Here is a 12,343-nt window from a genome sequence, read left to right as displayed (position 1 = left end):
GTGTGTATACCCAGCTTTGATTTTTTTGGCAAAATGAATTATCATTGGCAGATTTTGTTTTATGTTTTGTTTCTGTTATGCTTTTGTTGCACTCATACATGCCTAAAAGTGTCAAAGGTGGTGCCACAAGTACATGGTTCGTGTATTGATGTATTCTATTCTAAGTAGAATCTAAAATTGGTTTCTATTATGTTTCATTTATTGCCTCTGTTGCTCTAATTTTCTTTGATTTGGTAATGGAGTTAGAAGTTGTTTGAGAGTTTATGCTGTGGTTGTTTACTGGATATGTGGCTTAAGTAGAAAAGGGAAAGGCATATGGAGATGAGACAGAAAAAAAGAAAGAATAAAGAAAATGGAGAAAATATAATCTTTTTAGGTTAAATTTAATTATTGATTTTTTTTGGGCTGTAAGAGTCCATGGTGGCCAAAGTATGATCATTTGGCTTGACATGTCATTGTCCAAAATGACACTTCAGCTCTTGTTTTCATGGTGTCAGTGATTGTCCTTAGATCAAGGACTCAATTTGCTGAAATTCTTGTATAGAGACTAAAATCAACATATGCCTTGAGTACAGGGACCAATTGAAAAATTTTACCTTTTTTTTATATAATCTTTATAGTTTAAATTTAATTGTTGATTTTTTTTAGAGTCCATGGTGGCCAAAGTATGATCATTTGGCTTGACATGCCATTGTCCAAAATGATGCATCAGCTCTCATTTTCATGGTGTTAGTGATTGTCGTTAGATCAACATTTCTTTAGAGGGACTCAATATGCTGAAATTCTTGTATAGAGACTATAATTAACATTTGCCTTGAGTACATGGACCAATTAAAAAAGTTTACCTTATTTTTATATAAGTTCAACAATTTCAATTTACTTAATTTGAACCTTGTTTTATCATAACGGATATAATCAAATCCTCCTGAATGGTTTAATAAGGGGTGAACTAAAAATGCATCTTTTTTTTTTTTTTTCTTTTAAATAGGCAGGAAGTAATTGTTGAATCAGAACGATAATTAAAATAGAATGATGTAGGAGAAGACATTGTTTTCTGTCTGATTGTTAACAATTTTGGACAGAAGTGTTAAATTTATTGCAATTCTAAAGATCTGACATTGAAAGTGAACAAATTGAAATTATTGTGACTAGATGTGAATGCTCTTGAAGCTTTGTAATTCTGAATTTATTTTTTCCAAGTAAAAGCATTGCTGCGGAATTGAGCTAGAATGGTAATATTTAACTTTTTCCAATATGTAGTTGTTCAATCCATTTTGTAGCATCATTTTCAGTTCATATGCTGCAATATGGTGATTAATTTAAGTCTTGTTGAAGTAATTCATTGTTTTATTACAGTTCCCTGAGTTTGTTACGTCCTTCTTCTCACGGCTTTCTTGGCCTTCTACGGGGAACCCACCTACAGCTTCAGCAAGGAATCTTGCAGGAAATGTACCTTCCTACACAACCCGCCAAGCGGAGGCAAGTATTTTAGTTGAATGCTTTCATTTTTGCAATTTCTTATAACATATATTTGCCATGAACCAGAATTATTTGCAATTCACACAGGCTGACAGAAGCATGTATATTTGTTGACTTTGTATACAAGATGCATGTGATTGGAATTCTAAGCTGGAACTGGAGTAGGAACTGAGATTTTGTGTATAACTCATATATATTTTTTAAAGCATTTGATTGATGAATCTTGCAATTTGTGGTGCATGCCAATCTTTACGGTGTTCAACTGCTCCATATTATAGCATGTTTCGAATGTTGTACATTTTGATGTTATAATATTGCCTGAAGCCTCATGCTTAATGTTTGGTTTGGGGTAATATTCAGTAACATTCGATATATTTTAGGTTCATCCATAAAGTCATGCATTCTTCTAAGGTTGAGAATATGACAATATCTTATGTTGGGAAGCCATAAACTGGCATCCACTGCTTATATTGCGTATTGATAGCATTTGTTTTCATATTAATTCATTGGAATTGTACTTAATGTATGAAATAACTATTTTTAAGTCATTTACTTCATTTGTTGGTCAAAGTTTAAATCTTCAATTTATTCAGAGCAACAATGCCCATGCAGTAGGTTTTCAGCCCTTTTGAATTTTAATTTTGGTGAAACTGGTATGACTTCCATTTGCTGCATCATTATATGCACTCACCATTAACTAAAGTAAAACAGCAAATAGAAAGTAAAACATAATAAGATAACCAATTGAGATAAATTTAGGAAGGCTTCTGCATTGATCTCCTCAGGTTGATAAAAGACCCTCCTTATTACTGAATATTTTGGCAGCTTCAGCATAGATTTCTGGATCAGTCCTTTTTAATTCATCTAAAGTAATCCAAGTAATTTCACTAGCTGGTGTACCCAACCATTGCTTTAAAAATTGCCTATACTGATTCCCTCTTTGAGACTTTACTTCCTTAGCATCTAACACATCTTCAATAACATCTTGTTGGGAGGTAGGAAATTGATGAACTTGTTCAGAAATTGGTAGCCACTTCCCCATCAAATCCCTCAAATGAATATAAATTAGACACATTGAGTATAGGACTGATCTGTAACTCAGAGGGCAGCTCAATCAAATAGGCATTTGAGCTCACTTTCTTCATGCTCTTGCCTTAAATGCACAAGCACAAAGTTACCTTCTTCAAGCTCTTTCTCCTGTTGATGTTGATTGGCAATAGTGGGATAAGCTTCATTGTTGTCCTTTAAAGCATCCTTAACCTCATTCACTTTTCTAATATATTCAGTCAAAGCCTCTCCATCATCATTATTGCAGGCTTCTTGTTGCAATGGCTCTAAATCAAGTACATGTTGTGGTTTAACCCCATAAGCAGCTTGGTGCCATCTTAAGAGTTCTGTTAACTGAATTATTGTAGGCAAATTCAGCTTGTGGTATAGTGAAGTTCCAAGTCTTCAGATGCTTTCCCACAAGATTTCCTAACAAGTTACCAAAACTCCTATTGGTTGCTTTAGTTTGACCATCTGTTTGTGGATGGCAAGTGCTAGAGTACTTTAATTCAGTTTGAACTTCCTCCACAAAGTCCTTTACGAGTGCCCCATGAATTTGACATCTCTGTCCAAAACTATAGATGTAGGAACACCTTTAAGCCTCACTATTTCTCTAAAAGACAAGTGAGCAACATGTGTAGCATTTGAGGTTTTAAAACATGGTGTGAAACTACAACAACAATGGAGTCATATCCTTTTGTAGTCTTTGGCAGCCCCAGGACAAAATCCATACCCAAATGAACTTATAGAGCCCTGGTAAAGGAGTGTACAAACTTGTATACAAAACCCTTCCCAAACTGACAAGCTGAACATCTCTTCTCCTATTTATCCACGTCTTTAAGCATCTTTGGCCAATAATAGCAATCAACCAACATTGCCAAATATCCTAATCAACTCCCATGAGGGTCTCTTATGATCTACTCTCATAAGGACCCCTTTGGAATGCATAATTGATTGCCTTTGAATAAAAACCTTCATGCAACCTGTATGGCAGCTTTTCTAGTCCAGCTGGCCTGTTCAATTCCTCTACAACACAACTGAAATATGGATCACTTTGATACTAGTTTTTCCAATTCTTCAAAACCAGTAACTTGAGTGCTCAATGCTTTTATCAAGAAAAGCACTCTATCTAGCATGACGATTGCTGAGTTTCTTCTTAAAATTCAAATACCATAGAGCTTGATGATTGGAATAATAAAGCACAAACTCCTTATAGGCTAAATAATGTTGCCCATGATGTATGGCCTTCACCACTGCATAAAACACTGAGTTGTAGGTGGAATAGCGCCGTCTGGTGTGATGTAGCCGAAAGGTTTAGGCAATTAGAACTCAACAATTAGGGCTAGAATAGGGTTGATTGTGTTGGAACAATAAAAAGATAATTGGGTTTTCAAAGAAACCTCTTGAATAAATATTCAAAATAACAAAAGATGATAATGATAATCTTCTACCTAAGATACTTATTTATAATAGTTAAGATAAATCCTAATCAAATAGTAATTCTAATCCTAAATAAAGACTTAAAGTACTAAAATTCTAATAAAGATAGGAAAAAGAATTTCAAACTANGCCTGCATCATGGTGTTTGACCAAAAAGGTGGCAATTGGACGGGTTCAACTTAGGTTGTTTTTGGGTTTGGGTTCAATCCACGTTCAGTCCATCTTGGGTTAATATTGTTTTGAATTCGAGTTGTATCGGGTTCAGGCCATCACGCGTTCGAACCATATCGGTTTTGGATTGCCTTGAGCTTGAGCAGGTTTTGGTACAGTTTGGGATTCATATGAGTTATAGACATTTTTGTAAATTCGAATGTTATAAATAATTAATTTTTCTGTAATAGATGTCAAGTCAATATCATTGATTAATTTAACAAATTTAAGATAAAAGTGTTAAAAGAAAATTTGAAATTTAAAAAAATTGATAAATATTTGTATAAATATAAATTGTACTTTTGTTTTATCTATACTATACACTCACTATCAATATTTTGTGCGCTTTTATTTTTATCTTTTTAGTCATTATAACTTTTGAATATATTTCAACTTTTCAAAAATTTCTTCTTATATCTAAGTATTGTTTTTGATTTGGACATAAATTATAAATACTAACCCTAGATAGAATCATCTAGACAAATGTCCCATGGGAGTGAATAATGGATATTATTAAAAAAAGTACAAATAATATCTCATAAAGAATACTAACTTAATAAAAATATATAATTCAATAGGTAATATTAATACTTAGAAATTATAAGAAACCCAAAATTTGATATTTAAAACTAATTGATATAAATCTTAACATCTAGCCATTTTTGCATTTTTTCCATTAAATGGAGAATAAAATTGTATAATAATTATAAATAATATATTTTTTAAAATTTAAAATTATATTTAAGAAAAAAAACTCTCATTTATTCATTTACTCATTTAAAAAAAATCATTTAATCACAATTGGGGCCTTTTCGGATTACAAATTCAGGTTTTTACATGTTTTGGATCAGATTGGTCTTGGATTCCTGGTGGTTGTGGGTTCAGGTCACTTCGGGTTCAGGATGTTTTGGGTTTGGGTCGCCTTGGGTTTGAATTCTATTGGTTTTGGGTGTTTGACTGTTTTTAGTCAATTTGGATCAAATGGTCTCGCGTCAGCTCAGGAGGGTTTTTGGACTTGATCAAATTTTGTCATCTTTATTTGACAATTCTCAGTAAAAATCTCCACTGGCCTTCCATCTTTGATTGAGAACTGCTCCAATTCCAACATGTGAAGCATCACACTCCACAACAAACAACTTCTCAAAATCTGGTAGTGCCAGAAAGGGTGCCTCTGTCATCAAAACCTTAATCTGTTCAAATGCTCTTTGTGTAGAATTTGACCACTAAAGGGTGTCATTTTTTAAGCTTTCAGTTACAGGACTTATAATGGAACTGAAACTCCTTGTGAATCTCCTGTAAAATGCGATTAACCCATGAAACCTTTGAATCTCCTTGACTGATTTAGGTGTTGGCCATTCCCTAATGGCACACACTTTCTTCAGATTTTTTTTTTTTATGCTGGAAATTCACGCAGGGCCCAGCTAGCCTGTTAAATTTTATTAATTACGAAATAAAAAGAAATTTTATTAATTACGAAATAAAAAGTACAAAGGAGGGGGACCTAAACCGTACCTCCAAGTTACATGATTTTGAGAAAGTTTCAGATAAACACCTAGAGTAAAGAGAACCATTTTACGTGCATAACTTTTGATGCTACAGTAAAACAGATATTCTCTACTATTTTATTGAGTCAATAAACTAAAATAAAATTTAAAACAAAAAATGTAAATAAGAAAAGCACTTAGAATGGAGTGTTTCATTTTATGACCATAATTTTTACTATCGTCATAAAATTAAAACACATCCATATTACAAAATTCTATGTGACTAGCACTTTCTTCAGATTTGGTCGACAATAAAACTCAAAAACACAACCTCATGGCACAAGAAAGCGCACTTCAAATTTATATAGAGTTTCTCTCTAAGAAGAGTTTCTCTCTAAGAAGAGTTTCTAAAACTTGCCTTAGGGAAGTCGAGTGTTCTTTCTTAGATTTACAATTAATTAAGATGTCAACAGCATAAACCACCCCAAATAAGTTCAAGAAAGGCTTGAGTACCTCAGTCATAACTGGCATGATTACGCTTGGAGCATTAGAAAGACCCAGTGGCATCAGTAACCATTATAGAGTCCATTGGGCATCTTGAAGGCTGATTTACACTCATCACCACTCCTTAGTTTAATTTGGTGATAGCCACTTTTAAATAGAGAATGGCCAACTGATGAAGCACATCTTCTGACCAAGGAATAGGAAACTGATACTTGACTGTAATTTTGTTGATGGCATGGATGTCCACACACATCCTCCATGAACCATCCTTCTTAGGAGCAAGTAAGGTTGGACAAGCACAAGGACTTTTGCTTTGCTGAACAAAACCCTTAGCAAGCATCTCCCTCAACGTGTTTTTGCGTCTTAGCTCATTGCAACAGAGGCATTCTATAAGCTGGTACATTTGGTAATGAAGCTGCAGGAACTGAACCAATAGCAAGTTGAACACGCCTAATTGGTGGTAAAACTGATGGCAATTCCTCACTGACCAACTCCTTAAACCCGTCTAACAAATGCTGCACTTCAAAGGGCTGCTTTGGTAATTCACCCTTCTGGTCATTTCCACTTTCTCTACTTTGAGCTTCAAACTCCTATAAGGATAAAAATGCATTTACCTTACTGCCCAATGAACAACCAGCTTTTGTTTAGCTTCCTCCTTTAAAGGGTGCAAAGTCGACTTCTTCTAAGCCTTCTTCACATTCTGCAAGATTCACCCTTCTTTTTGGACAAGGATAGGAGGTATCTCCTCTTTCACACCTAAAACATTGAATTTGGGACTTGTTATCTGCCTTAGAAGTACCAAAACACGAAATGTTATGCTTTCCATTAGTTGCTGCATTATTCCTTTTTGTTACTCCCCCAACTTGCCTTCCTGAGAGGTTTAATGGTTCCGAAATCCTTGAAAAGTGCTACTATTACCCTGCAAAATAATACCACTTTGACCATACAACTGCCTCCTTGCATCGTAGCGTGTCATTTTCTTTTCTGCTATTAAAGCATATTGTTGAGCATCTTTAAACTAATCACTTCCATCTCATCTCTAGCAAAACGATTCAACCCAGCAAGATAATAAGAAGTCAATGAAGAGAAAACTAGAAAAAAGGCTAAAATTGATGTAAAATCGAAGTAGGAACAAAATGCCTAGGGTTTAGGGTACTAAAGCCTCAAACAGAATAATTCAATACAATACAGCTGCCTAATGAGTCTAAAATGGCAATTTATAGTAGGGTTACTAGTAGCTTGCTTCATAAAAACCTACTAGCCAGTTAACCACCCTCAAATTCAATTATTGGAAAAAGGAAACAGGAAACAGGAAACAGTTTTTAGGTGTAGTCAATGTTATTGACTGTTGGGGCGCAGCGGGCCTTTTCCTGGATTTAGCTGAAAATATTTTTAAATTTACATTTCTGGTAAACAGTTAGCCTGATTGAACACTGGATATTAAGAATTTTCCTTCTCTCGAAACTGATACATGTGAAGGTTTGCTGTGGATTACATCAATTCTTTGATGCAGTTTGAGTTCTGCCTGGATATTTTACTTTCTGTAAATTAACACATTAATTCTTCTGGCTTCAGAGAACCTATCCGTCTACTGCTGCACCTTCAGCCATAGAGCCGCCAGAGGACTGCATTGCTACCCTGGTGTCAATGGGGTTTGATCGGAACTCAGCCAGGCAGGCACTTGTGCATGCCAGAAATGACGTCAATGCTGCCACAAACATTCTTCTTGAAGCACAGGCCCACTAATTGAACACAAAAATTGCCAGCATTGTAGCCCAGAAGCTGTTTCATCTCACAGATATCGACCAATTTGCTTGCCTCCTGGAATTCTGTGGCATTGGTAACATCACTTTGAAGTAGTATTTTCTTCCATTTTGTCCCCCACTTATTTCTTTTGGTAGGTAGTAGTTTCAGGTTAAGTAATCATACACCAATGCAACTGAACGCTAGGAGTTTGTAAAATTGTTAACCCCATGCATGCTCTCAGAAGGATACAGTGCATAAAGATTCAAGTTTTGCATGTGGGGCTTATGGTCCAAAATGACTGACAAGTTTGTACATTTGTTTGATTTGAATTGACAATTACTAGGAGGGACTTGGGCGGCTGGTGGTGTGGCAAAACATGCTTGATTATATTTGAAGAATATGTTTCAATTTTATGTCATTTTACAATGGAATTTAACATCAACAATTTAATTGTCTCTATTAAGGTTACACGTTTCAACAACTTATTAGACTTAAAATACAAATTACAGAAAGTGTTTTATAAGTATCTCAATCAAGATTTCTTTGTATTAACAGCTTTTATTTCGTGTGTATGCGTATAAAATGGGAAAGGCATGAGATGAAGTTGCAAGTGGAGAGAAGGTAATCAATGCTGTACTTGAAAGGTTAAAGTAAAACAGTTGACATGATGTTTGTAATTGTAAAGTATACTTTTATACAGTTTTTATAAAATTTTAAACTCAAATGATAAAAGGAAATTTATAAATTGCATAAAACAGTGGTTATTACACAAATTAATTGAATACCTCTTAATTGGGTACTTGTGAGTATCCGACTTGATTATATTCGAGTGTAGGATGGGTTTGAGTTGCAACTTTAGTACTTATTTCAATATGGATGCTTGATTAAGGAAGGATAATTTTTCAGAGAATTCTTCTGTTTCCTTTCTCTTCTTCTGCTTCTCTTTGTCTTTTTAAGCTTTGAGAGTTTTGTAGAGGTCGAAGAGAGTGACTCCTTTGGATAGGGATAGAAGTTCAATGCGTGATCCAGGTGGTTCTACTGGGATTGACGAGGTTCGAGTAATCAATTGGAATGGATTGTTCTTATTTGGGGATGGAGTCCGTTTGGTTTCTTGGAGGAGTTTAATTTCAACCTTAAGCTTCTGAGTCTCTGCTTCTTTTTGTTCTATATACTGCTAGAACGGAATGCCTTGCTCTGGAATCTCTGGAGACATGTTTAAGTCTGTTTTGGAGAAGTTTAATCATATCATTAGCGACCGTGGTATTTTTGTGGACTTTATCTTCTATAGTTTTGATCTTGTCTTGGATAATGCTGACCTTTTGATTAATTCCTTTTAATAAGGAATTTCGGGCAAGGTAATTGTTGTTTGCCAATTTAGCTTAGCTTCTGCTATGTTAATTTTGGTTGGCATTCCCATAGCGTCTGCTTGAATTGGAGTTGGAATTTTGGGTGTGTGTTTGAATTCCTTTCAATGAATTCCTCTAGTAGAGGGAATTCATGATCGTAAGAAGGATCTGAAGACTAGAACATGCAAACTGCTGGAGTAGGATCTTAGTAAATTGATGTGATTGTGTAAAACATAGATTTTAAAAAATCTGTTATAAAGAAAGCAAGCAATCCAATTACACAAGTAGAAACACACATCATTCTTATTACAAGTAACATAATCACGTCATAAAAAAAATAAAAATCTATTAAGTAAGAAAAAAAAACATACCTTTTGTTTTGAGATTTTTATTTTTGGATAGCAGCACACCAATGAATGATTTCTCGACCAAACAAGTTTACTATTTCGTTCTTTAATATTCCTTTCAACTTGAACCTTGAGTGGACAAAGTGTGGAATGCAAGACTACAAGATGACAACCAATTTTATCTTTCTTTTCTTTCTAAAATTAATGGCTACTTTTCTTTCAAAAAATTCAGTTAAGAATGGAATAAAGGAAGAAAGAAATGACAAAGTTTGGAGGAGAAGAAGAGAAATGATGGCTGAAACTTTTTCAAGAGAAAGTACGTACATTTTTTTTCTTCCAATCTCCTTTTTTTATTAAAACTCTTGCCTCAAAAGTTTAATCAAAATCAAACACCTTTGAATCGATCTTGACCAACCATTTAGAGTTATGAAAGCATTAAACATGCTCCATAATTATCAAACTTAAAATTAAAGAATAAAAAATTTAATTTTTTTAATTATCATTTAGAGTTTTTGATAAAATAAAACTTCTTATTGAATAATAACTATTATTTTATTATTTTTCATCTTTATTTAAAAATGATTAATAATAAATAAATGAGTGATAGTCAAATATGAAGTCTCTTTATGTAGATTCATTTTGCAAGAATCTTCCTTAACATTATATTAATTTAAGACAACTCTTGTATTTAATTAAGACAAAATATTTTATCTTGTCTAAATTGAGACAAATATGCTTTCTTATCTAGATTAAGACAAAAAATATTTTTCTTGTCTTAAATTAAGACAAACATATTTTATTGTCTAAATTAAGAGAAACATGTTATAGCTGCCATTTTTGTACATGCATCCCAACTTGAATAAGTTGAATTCTATGAAGCTAAGTGGGGAATCTCTTTGGACATGAATATTTCAAGCTCCAATAAACTTAGAATTATTCTTAATCTCATTAAAAAATAATTTAAGCTTATTAACCATGAAATCACTCCACTATAGATTCATGGTTGCACTATTAGATTAACTATAATTACAAGAAACAATTCAATACTTGATATTAATATTAGTTGTCCAATTGCAAACCTTATATTGTGAACCATCAAATGATAAAAGATGAAATTACTATTTTACCCTTTATGTTAATTTGTCACTTAGTCTCAAATTTCATTCAATTAGTAATTCAATGCTCTAGATCTAATCTTTTGAGTATCTAGATGTGATGAGTAGCTAATTCATCAATCCATTGGGCTCAGATTAATCATCAATCTTCCTGAAATCACTAGAAGTGATGTTAATGCTATGAACTTTATTATTTGGATATATGTTCCTAAATGTTCATTTCGATTATAATCCCAAAATACGGAGTCTAGATCAATGCTTTATGATAATCATGCTCATAGTAAATCAAAGATTATAAGGAGATTAAACACGAGTCCACTATCCATTAGGATTTCGATTCTACTATAAGCAAATGTATAAGTGTGAGATCAAGATTTAAGTAACGGTTACACTTAAATTTAATTCCCAGATGATTCTAGTTCATGTTATAGTGTCATTACTCAAATTCAATCATTTCGATGATTTGAGACTCATCATGTGAGACCTTGACCTTTATAGACTCGTAAAGAGAAATATACGCGATATCCCTGATCATGGGTAATTTCGTCATTTTCTTAGTAAACCCATAAAACTAAGGTTTTTAAACAATATTATGGTCTAAGTAGGCCTAAGGTATAAATGAATGGTGCAATTAGGGGTAAAATGGAAAGGAAACTAAAATTTTGACGATTTTCACGGTAGGGGCAAAATGGTCATTTTTTACATCGGGTTAAAATTTTAAGTTTTTATGAACCTGAGTATGTTTAGACCATTATGGACCTTGTCCTAGTGTCAAAAGAACAACAAGATTGCATAAAAGATTGGAGGAGAGTAAGTTAATTGGTGAAAGGGCATTTTCGTAATTTTAAGGGAATGGATAAGTTGGCCTATAAATATCTTGAAATTTCCAGCACCTTCTTGAATTTCCAGCAGCTGGTCTTCTTCTTCCCTTCTTCCCTCTCACGTTTCTTCAATTCCTCCATGGGAGTTTTCTTCAAGCTTCCATAACTTTCTCTCATTAGCTTCAATTTTCATGCTTTTGATGCATCCTTCCACAAACCCTTGTGCTATTTCATCCTCTCACTTTAAAAACCTTGATAATTCTCAATTCTGCACTTTCTCTCACTAGTTGGACATTTTAGAGAGAGAAAGAGAGAATTACCCCATTGATTTGGAAACAATTGGAAGAGAATTTGACTACAAATGAGCCCTAGGGTAAGTGATGAATTAAGCTTGGTTTTTAGCTGTAGAAAATGGGTAGTAATTGGGATTTATGAGCTGTTTTGTTGTTGACTATGTTCATTAATTTTTTTATGATTAAGATAGTGAACAAAGATAGCCATTTAATGTGGCAATTGAAAGCTAACTAAGAGATAGCTTTTAGGGTTCATAGTGTGTAATTGACCTATTGCTTATGCTAATGTGATCCTATGTTCTAAGGAAGCCCCATCATCTCATTTGGACAATTAGGAGAATTGGAGTCATCTAAAGGCTCTACAATCAATTGGTGAGTGGACTGCCTTCAAAATTTGTTTTGGGAAATATAATGTATTTGCCACCCATTTGAATGAATTATCAAGTTTTTCATAAAGACAAGTGCCTTGGGAACAAGCTTTTGCAAAATGGTTTTATATTGTGATATGTGA

At 33.6% G+C, this 12,343-nt stretch overlaps 1 protein-coding gene across 3 annotated transcripts in view; it reads left to right on the top strand.

Moving 5' to 3' along the window:
- LOC18598663 (rhomboid-like protein 20) overlaps positions 1-8,578 on the top strand; it is a 15,640-nt gene extending 7,062 nt beyond the window's left edge. Inside the window, exons 7-9 of one of the 3 annotated variants that reach the window (XR_001928253.1) lie at positions 1,357-1,479; positions 7,740-8,004; positions 8,466-8,578. Coding sequence is in view for 1 of the 3 variants with exons in the window: in XM_007028267.2 (XP_007028329.2) it covers positions 1,357-1,479; positions 7,740-7,910 (294 nt within the window). In the remaining 2 variants the exon portion in view is untranslated. Of the gene's footprint in view, positions 1-1,356; positions 1,480-7,739; positions 8,368-8,465 lie in introns of those variants that run through there. The other 2 variants (XR_001928252.1, XM_007028267.2) reach the window with 2 other exon arrangements.

The sequence above is a fragment of the Theobroma cacao genome, chromosome 5, assembly GCF_000208745.1.
Source record: "Theobroma cacao cultivar B97-61/B2 chromosome 5, Criollo_cocoa_genome_V2, whole genome shotgun sequence".
NCBI lineage: Eukaryota > Viridiplantae > Streptophyta > Magnoliopsida > Malvales > Malvaceae > Theobroma > Theobroma cacao.
This window is presented reverse-complemented; position numbering and strand designations above follow the sequence as displayed.